Source organism: Nomascus leucogenys, chromosome 16 (genome assembly GCF_006542625.1).
Source record: "Nomascus leucogenys isolate Asia chromosome 16, Asia_NLE_v1, whole genome shotgun sequence".
In the NCBI taxonomy this organism is placed as follows: Eukaryota; Metazoa; Chordata; class Mammalia; order Primates; family Hylobatidae; genus Nomascus; species Nomascus leucogenys.
The window spans coordinates 1,535,630-1,545,499 of record NC_044396.1 but is presented as its reverse complement, the minus strand read 5'-3'; the positions used below and the strand labels follow the sequence as shown (position 1 = coordinate 1,545,499).

The window sequence follows — 9,870 nt, the reverse complement described above, 5'->3', positions numbered from 1 at the left end:
TGGTGCACCAGGAAACACGTTTGCATATTAAGGACTGAATGGTCCCATAATAAAGAGACACCTTTAGGTTAGTTTAATCCAGTGATTCCCAGATTTATTTGGTTATGACCATCTATCCCCCCAGTAGTCCTCACCAATATTCTGTGGAACAAACCTGTTTATTTGCAGAACACAATTTTGAAAAGGGTTATTCTGAATGTCTATGAAGTGTTTTAAATATGGTACATTTTAATGAGGTTATATACCAAAATAGCCTAAACACCAACAATGACAGAAACATCCAGGATGCAACTTGTGAAAGTAAAAATTTTTATTTTGATTGATTTCTCAATGTATAGTTCAGTATAATGCCAGTTTTTAATGGCAAAAATTTGGTTCCACTGAAAATCCATAATGCTACAGAGAGCTACTACTTTTTCCAGGAAGTAGGTAAACAGCTGGAAAGAAAAAGGACAATTTCCTAGCAGCATGGCAACTTAAACTGCAGATCTAATAGGTCTGCAACTTTTATACTAAAAATGGCACAAACAGCTGGTGACACAAGTGAGAAATGGGGAACAAGATGTGAACACTGAAAAGAACAATATATATACTGTAAATACAATGAATAAACCAAATATAGCTATAAGGATCTTAAAGGATGATTATAGAAAAGGGAACCAAATATTTTCCTCAAATGCTTTTTAGAGCCTTTCTGTAGAGATACAAATATATATATATATATATATTTATCCAAAAATATGTTTTATACAGATAAATGTTTCTCAATTAAAGATGGGACCAAAGCTATAGGTATAACATAAAGCACATTGTCTTTTGTAAGACTATTCATCCACCTGAATTTTCAATTTCTTTAAAGTTAGTGCATTAAATGTTTCCCAAATATAATTACCTGACAGTCTTTTTATAGATATAAATCAAGTAGGCATTGTTTTAAAAGGGTTTGCAGGTTAAACTTTTCTAAGATGCTGTGCATATTAAACTTATTATGAGCCCCATTAAGAATCATTATTAATAAACATATCAAAAAGGGCTATATAAGTCAGATTTTCCTGTTCATAGTAAATATTTTCTTATTTCCAGTTTACAAGTATTGAAAATGCACAAGAAAGATTTTACTTCACAAGTACTTTTAAGAATATACTTTGATTTAATATGTATGTCAATAAAACTCCACGTTGTAACATTATGTTTTTGTTTTTAAAATAGGGATGTAATACTAATAACCACTACCTATAAAATAAAGCACACAATTGTTCTGGTGATTTTACAAATCTTTTTTTCCAGGTGTAAAGGCTACAAAAATTCCAAAAAATTAGAGCACACTGAAAACATATTAAAGTTTGACATCCAACTTTATAGTATTTCCATTTTACCCTGAAAGATAACTTAAAAAATATGGCCTTCTTAGAACAGGCCACTCTGCTATTATAAAAAATTGGTGACAACAAGAAATTGTATCACTGATATGTGGAATTTTTGTAAATAGTTTTCTCTCCAAATCATTAGAAAAATGTTCAAAAATAAAAACAAAATAAAATATGGTGGTGGTCCCTAAACTATTTTGAAGGCAGGTAGCTTAGTCTAAGCTAAAATATTTTTTTCACTCATAGCAATAATCCTCCCCTCAAATGTCCTTTAAAAAATGCATGAAACCGTACAACAGCAAAAATCAAAGAGCACAGACTGTATTTTCAAGAACAGAAAAATCTCTAATGCTGAAAGATATAGTAGAAAGCAGATTTCTTTGGGGACATTAATCAATTAGTTTATAATTCATTATGAAGATTTCTCTTTTCTATTCCGGGGAGAGTCTGCTACATTTGAAGTTAATGTTCCATTCACACCATTTTCTGCAAAAAGAAAAGAATCCATGTTACTCTCTTTTATAAATAAATGCAAGTTATAATCTTTATATGTAAAGATACCTTCAGAAAAGAAAATGTAAAATCCAATATACACTCAGGTGAAATTTATTTACCAGTGTTTAACCAATCACAAAACCTGGTAACATTTTTAACACAATGAACTGAAAGTAGCAAATTAAAAGAAAACTATTAAAAGCAGAAAAAAGTGACAGGACGGAAAACTGTAAAGTTACAAGAATTTAAAAATAGTATTCAAGAGAAATACCTTCTGTAGAAATAAAGAAACTTTTCACATTTGACAGCAAAGTCCTTGGGGATATTTGTTGACAATATACTAAAGTTGGTGTTCAGGATAATTCCTATGTGGAGGCGTGTATTATGGCCTTCTTTTTATTTATTTATGTTACTGTTGTTTTTTGAGACAGGGTCTCACTCTGTCATCAAGGCTGTGCAGTGGCACGGTCATGGCTCAATGCAGTCTTGATCTCCCGGGGACCTCAGCCTCCCAAATAGCTGGGACTACAGGCATGTGCCACCACATCTGGCTAATGTAATGGCCTTCTTCAAGCTATGATGGAGTAACAAATGTGTGACTGACTCTCTCTCCAAAAATATAAAAGTTGCATACAGAAATGGATGTTTGAGGCGGGGGTAATGGCTTGCACCTATAATCACAGCACAAGTGGAATCCCAGCACAGATAATTCGCACATATTGAAACCTGTGAAATACAGACTGAGCATGGTGGCTCATGCCTGTAATCCCAGCACTTTGGGAGGTTGAGGTGGGTGGATCACCTGAGGTCAGGAGTTCAAGACCAGCCTGGCCAATGTGGTGAAACGCCATCTCTACTAAAAATACAAAAATTAGCTGGTAGTGGTGGTGGGTGCCTGTAATCCTGGCTACTTGGGAGGCAGGAGAATCACATGAGCCCGGGAGGCGAAGGTTGCAGTGAGCCGAGATCGCGCCACTGCAGTCCAGCGTGGGCGACAGAGGTAGATTCCATCTAAAAAAAAAAAAAAAAAAAAAAACACCCCACACAAAAACCCCAAAACAAAAAAAAAAACCTTGTGAAATACAGTCAAAGCAGTGTTGAAAGGAAAAGTTTACCCTTAACTGAATGTAATTCACAAGAGATGCAAATCAATGCTCCAAAGATCCATCTCAAGAAGGTAAATCACAAACAAAACTGCAAATTAAACCCAATGAAAAGGAAAGAAGAATAGAAATCAATGATCCAGAAAAGAGACAACTAGGAAAATCAACACAAAAAGACAAATGTTGGTTTTGACTGATGGAAGGAAAGATAAAAGGCTTACATTACTAACACACGAAATGAAAAACAGGAGTCACTCCTCATTTACAGGCGTTAACAGGATAACGAAAGTCATATGAATAATTTTATGCCAATGTATTTGCAAATTTATATGAACTAGAAAAATTCCTTGAAAAACACTATTTACCAAAAGAGAAACGACTAAGAAACAGAAAATGTGAACAATAGTATTATCTTTTTTTTTCTTCTGAGACAGGGTCTCACTCTGTTATCCCGACTGGAGTCCAGCGACATGATCTCCACTCACTGCAACCTCCACTTCTCAGTGATGGCAGCAGCAGTCCGTATGGAGTGGCTACTGCCATGACATTGGCTGTAGTGTGGGAGGTGCAGCCAGGGCTGCATGCTCCACATAGCTAGCAGGAGCCCCATCCCTTTCAGAGTTGGAGTGGTGGGAGCCCCGCACTCCTGGGCACAGCGGCAGCCGCCCAGCCATAGCTCTTGGGGGTCCGGGAAGCCCCACTACCTCTGCAGGCTTGGAAGTGCCTGCTCCCGCTGCCTGGCCACTCTGCCGCTCCTGGCGTCTGCTAGTTTTGGAGTGAAGGTGAGATGACCCTGGGATTAGAGCAGCGCTGATATACCTGCTCAGGGAGCCCCTAGATCTGGGGCCTTTTCTCTCTTTCTTGTCATCCGCAACGTGGCGAGCAGCAGGGCATGTTTCAGCCTTGTTTGTGCTATAGCCCTTTTAGTCCCGCCATTCAGCAGGTCCAAAGTTCCCAAGGCAGCTCCCTGCTCCCTTGGCCCTGTCAGGACTTTGGGTGCTGATGAGCACGAGACGGAGGCCGAGGGGGGCTGAGGGTAGCTTGGCGTGGGCCTGTAGGCACCCCTTGGCATGACCAGCCTAGGCACCATGGATGGCAGGTTGATGGCAGCAGGAGGCAGACGGGTTCCTGGGCAGAAAGGGGTGGGCCCCTGGTGAAGCCCCTGTCTTCAAGCCAGGGACGGCCTGAAACCTGGGGGCCAGGCCACCAGTTCCATGGACTGGAGTGAGAACTTATAGTGCCTTTTCTGGGCCCGCCCATGGACCAATCAGCGTGCACTTCCTCCCCGCTGAAGCTCATAAAAATCCTGGACTCAGCCAGACTTGGGCAGATGATGAGACTGTGGATAGGAGCTAACCCACTCTAGGTCTCTTGTCTGCTGAGGGCTGCACAGATAACGAGATGACCTGCCTGAGGAAAGGAGCTAACCACTTCAGGTCTCCTGAGAACTGTTCTGCCTCTCAATGAACCTCCTCTCTGCCTTGCCCACCCTCCAGTTGTCTGCATACCTCATTCTTCCTGGATGCAGGACAAGAACTTGGGACCTGCTGAATGGTGGGACTGAAAGGGCTATAGCACAAACAAGGTTGAAATATGCCCTCCTGCTCACCACGTTGTGGATGACAAGAAAGAGAGGAGCTGTGGTCCTTTGGGAAGCCCAGATCTAGGCGCTCCCTGAGCCAGGGCTGTGACACCCTCTTTGGGGTTCGGTGGTTCTGGCCATCTCCAAGCTCTGGAGATGCCACCACATTCCCCTTGTCCAGTCATGGGTGCCTGCAGCAGAAGCCGCATGCAGTACATCTGGTCCAGCTGCAGCCTCACACAGAGCCAGCACCCGTGCTGGTGCCTAGAGCTGCCTGCCCTGCGGCAGCAGCCTGTGTGTCTGGCTGTGCGCAGTGGCTAGACCTTGCGTGTGTTGCCCACACACCCCCTGCTGCTCCGCATCTGGCTCATGCTTGACAGGTGTGGGATCTGGGCCGGTAGCGTAAGCCAAGCACAGCCTGTCAGGCCAAGTGGGTGGAATGAGCCCAGCGGGTGCAAGCAATACTCAGGCAGAAGGCGCTGCCAGCCACAAAGGTTTCCAGCTGGTGAAGTGACACCCCAAGGGTGACATCAGGATCTTGGGATCCTCCCACCTCAGCCTCCCAAGTACTGGGACTACAGGCATGCACCACCATGCCTGGCTCATTTTTGTATTTTTTGTAAAGACGGAGTTTCGTCATGTTGCCCAGGCTGGTCTTGAACTCCTGGGCTCAAGTGATCCACCCATTTCAGCCTCCCAAAGTGCTGGGTGCCCAGCCAATTGGTTGAGACTGGTGGGCAGATCACTTGGGTACAGGAGTTCAAGACTATCCTGGGTGACATGGTGAAATCCCATCTCTACAAAAAACAAAAAAAGTAGTGGCATGGTGACATGTGCTTATAGCCCCAGCTACTCAGGAGGCTGAGGTGGGAGGATTGCTTGAGCCCACAAGGTTGAGGCTGCAGTGAGCCAAGATCGTGCCACTGCACTCCGGCCTGGGCAACAGACCGAGACCCTGTTTCAAAATAAAAGAAGACTCTAGGTCAGAGGGCTTAGTTGGTGAACACTTCCAAACACTTAAATAAGAAATAATGCTGATCTTACACAAAGGACAAATCTGCCCAACACTTTCTTTAAAGCCAGCACAACCTTGAGGTCAAAATCTGACATATTACAAAAAAGGGCTAATACAGGCTGATCTATTATTACATGAACAAAGATGCAAAAATCCTAATGAAATATTGAAAAAGGGAATTCAGTGAAAGTGATGTACAATGGTCTCCCCTTATTTGCAGTGTTGCTTTCCACGGTTTCAGTTACCCACAGTCAACCATGGTCTTAAAATAGGTGAGTACTGTATAATATTTTGAGAGAGAAAAATACCACATTCAATTAACCTTTGCCACAATATGCTGCTATATGTGACTAATTTATAAATAAAACTTTATCATAGCTATACGAGGAGAGAACATAGTATATAGAGTCATGCATCACTGAACAGCCTATGTTTTAAGAAAGTGTTAGGCGATTTCATCATGGTGTGAGCATCATAGAATGTACTTCCACAAATCTAGATGGTAGAGCCTACCACACACCCAGGCTAGATGGTATAGCCTATTGCTCCTAGGCTAAAAATCTGCACGGCATGTTGCTGTTTGGAATACTGTAGGCAACTGTAATACAGTGGTAACTATGTATCTAAACATATCTAAACATAGAAATGGTATTGGAGAAATACAGCATTATCTTATAGGACCAGTGTCATAAATGAGTCATGTATGCACATATGTTGTACAGCTGTTGACTGAAATGTCATTATTTAGCATGTAACTATATAGTTTGAAACTACCCCTGGTTTCAGGCATCCATTGGGGGTTTTGGAATGTATTCCCCCAGGGAGACTACTATATTATCACCAACTTGGATGCATCTTAGAAATGCAAAATTATTTTAACATTGATAGTCGATGTAGTCAATGCAATTCACAACATTAATAAAGAAAAACTCTATGACTAAATGTTGCAGAAAAAGCATTTCTTAACATTTCACAAGTCATGGACAAAAACTCTTAGTAAATGATGTATAGAAGAGAACTGAATAAAGGGCATCTACAAACCATTCTTAATAATGAAATACCGAAAGGTCTCCCTCTTATATGAGGAACAAGAGTATTCATTTCTTATATCAATATTATGGTATAGTCCTAGCTAGTGTAATACAGGAAGAAAATGAAAAGGTATAATATGTATAGATGATATAACTATATTTTAGTGTAAACTTTAGAATAAGTGAATTAGGAAGATTTTTTTCAGTACATGGATAGTATCTTAAAGAAAACAAATGGCATTACTACGTAACAAATAGTTAAAATTGTTTTATAAAAAGAGAACGTACATTAGCTTAAAAAAGAAAATATCTGAGAATAAATTTAACGAAAAATGTATGAGATCCCTATACAGAAACCTATAAAATATCTCCTTCAACAACTCTTCCGTTGCTTCTTGGCATTTTGGCTAAGACCAAGTGAAGAACTCTTCCAAAAAACAGAAAAGGAAACAACACTCCCAGTTCATTCTGTGAAGCCAGTATTATCTTGATACTAAAACCAGACAACGATGTTGCAGGAAAAATATACACCAATTATCCTTTATGAACACAGACACAAAAAACCTCAACAAAATGCGTGCATACCAAATCCATCAAGAGATAAAAAGGATCATACACCATAACCAGGTGAAATTTATCCCAGGAATGCAACATTGGTTTAACATCTGAAAATCAATCTAATCTATAATACCAACAGAAAAAAATAACAAAACCCCACAAGGTTATCTCAAATAGATTCAGGAAAAAAAGCAATTGACAAAATCTAACAACTTTCCATGATAAAAACAAACTAGGAATCAAAGGGGAACTTCCTCAAACTGATAAAGGTCATTTATGAAAAACCTATAGCTAACACCATACTTAATGGTAAAAGACTAGATGGATGCCTACCCCTAAGATCAAAAACAAGACAAGGATGTCTGCTCTCACCATTTCTATTCAACACTTGTTGTGGAGGTTCTGGGCAGGGCAATTTGGCAAGAAAATGCAATAGAAAGCATCCAGATTGCCCACCAAAGACAAAAAACAAAAAACAAAAAACCTATTTGAATAAATAAATTCAGCAAGGTTGCAGGAGACAAGATCAATATACAAAAGTGAATTGTATTTCATATACACTGGCAATGAAGAATCTGAAAATGGAATTAAGAAGATGGTTCTATTTTACAACAGCATCAAAAAGAATAAAATAGGATTAAATTTAACGAACTGCAAGATGTATACACTGATAAATATAATTGAAAGATATTAAAGATCTAAATAAGCAGACATTCATGTTCATACTCTGCAAAGCAACCTACAAATTGAAGGTAATCCATACCAAAACCCCAGCTGGCTTTTTTGCAGAAACTGACAAGCTCATTATAGAATTCATATTAAAATGGCTGGGGAAGGCGGCATGTGCCTGTAGTCCCAGCTACCTGGGAGGCTGAGATGGGAGAATCCCTTGAGCCTACAAGTTGAAGTCTAGCCTGGGCAACATAGCAAGATCCCGTCACTTAAATAAAAACTCATATGGAAATGTAAGAAACCCAGAATAACCAAAACATAAAAAAGAACAACAACATTGGGGACTCACATTACCTGCTTTCAAAACTTACTACAAAGCTACAGTAATCAAGATAGTGTGGTTCTGGCATAAGAATTGACATACATCAATAAATGCAATAGAATTCATGATTCAGAAATAAACTTTTCTTAAAAATGATTTTTGAAAAGGGTATCAAGACAGTTCATAGTGAAGGAGTCTTTTTAACAAATGGCACAGGGACAACTGAATATCAAGATGCTAAACTGAGTGTAAAATAGTATAACCACTTCAAAGAACAGTTTGGCAGTTCCCTCAAAATGTTAAACATAGTTACTGCATGACTCGTAAATCCCACTCCTATGTATGTACCCTAGAGAATGAAAACACACGTTCGAACAAAAACTTGCACCTAAATGTTCACAGCATCACTATTCGTAATAGCCAAAAAGTAAAAGGCACTCAATATCCATCAAATGATGAATGGATAAACAAAATATGGTATATATCCATACAATAAGTTTCCATAAAATGGAATATTATTTGGCTGTAAAAATAAATGAAATCTTTATATATGCTATGACATGGATGAACCTCAAAACATTATCCATTTGCAAAAGACCACATATCACATGGTTCTGTTTACATGAAATGTCCAGAAAAGGCCAATCCTTAGAGACAGAAAATAGATTAGAGGGTGCCAGAGCAGAATGAAGGGGGAAATGTGAAGTGATGCTAATGGGCATGGGGTTTCTTTTTGCAGTGATAAAAATATTCTGGAATTAGATAGTGGTTTGCACAATTTTGTGAACATACATTAAAAATGACTGAAATGTATACTTTAAAGGGTAAACTTTATGTGAATTACATCCCATTAAAGCTATTAAAAATATTACTTGGAGAAATTAAAGACAACCTAAATAAACAGAGGTATATATCATGTTAATGGGTTGAAATAGTCAATTATCCCTAAATCGATCTACAGATTTGATGTTATTTCAACTTAATATCCCAGCAATTTTTGTGGAAATCGACCAGGTTGTACAATTTTTTTTTTCTTTCTAAAGAGGCGTATGTTGCTCAGGCTGGAGTGTAGTAGCTCTTCATAGGCATGATCATTGTGCACTGCAACCTTGAACTCCTGGATTCAAGTGATCCTCCTGCCTCAGCCTCCTGAATAGCTGGACTACAGGCACCCCCCACTGCACCCAGATAAAGTTGTACTAAAATGTATTAAGAAAATGCAAAGGGCCAAGACTTGCTGGGAAAAACTTGAAAAAAAAAAAAACAAAACAACAAAAAGCAGGGCTGGAGGATGTAAATTATCAGCTATTAATACTTACAAAGGAGTAAACCAGAGTGGACATATTCTAAAAACTTCCTGTGTTACAGTTCTAGGCATAATACCACATACACACTGAAAAAATTAACTGTAATATCAATGCATTTTCAATTTTTGCAAAAACCATAAGGAAAGAAGAGGTTAAATGAAGGCTTTAAAGACAAAGAATCATGCAATCAGAAGTTATAAAAAAAAAAAAAAAAGCTATTCCACTTGGGACAAATGGGCAGATGGGAAGAGGCTGTGAAGAGCTTTTTAAAATGTGAATAAGACGCTTGAAAACAAACTACCATCCTCTAGTTTAGTTATTCACTAAACCTGCCCATAAAGTTTGGTCTCAAATAGCTCGAGTTAACCAAGCATGGAAAACTTGTTAAAGAGAAATTTGGTGGACAGCTTCTGAGGGG

General features: G+C 39.1%; 1 protein-coding gene across 3 annotated transcripts in view; it reads right to left on the bottom strand.

Moving 5' to 3' along the window:
• Positions 1-292: 292 nt before the first annotated feature.
• The window catches only part of TRAM1 (translocation associated membrane protein 1), a 32,933-nt gene continuing 23,355 nt past the window's right edge, over positions 293-9,870 (bottom strand). For all 3 annotated transcript variants that reach the window (XM_030795055.1, XM_030795056.1, XM_030795057.1), the window contains exon 11: positions 293-1,853. In XM_030795055.1, the coding sequence (XP_030650915.1) occupies positions 1,780-1,853 (74 nt within the window). In that variant the 3' untranslated portion in view covers positions 293-1,779. The remainder of the gene's footprint in view (positions 1,854-9,870) is intronic.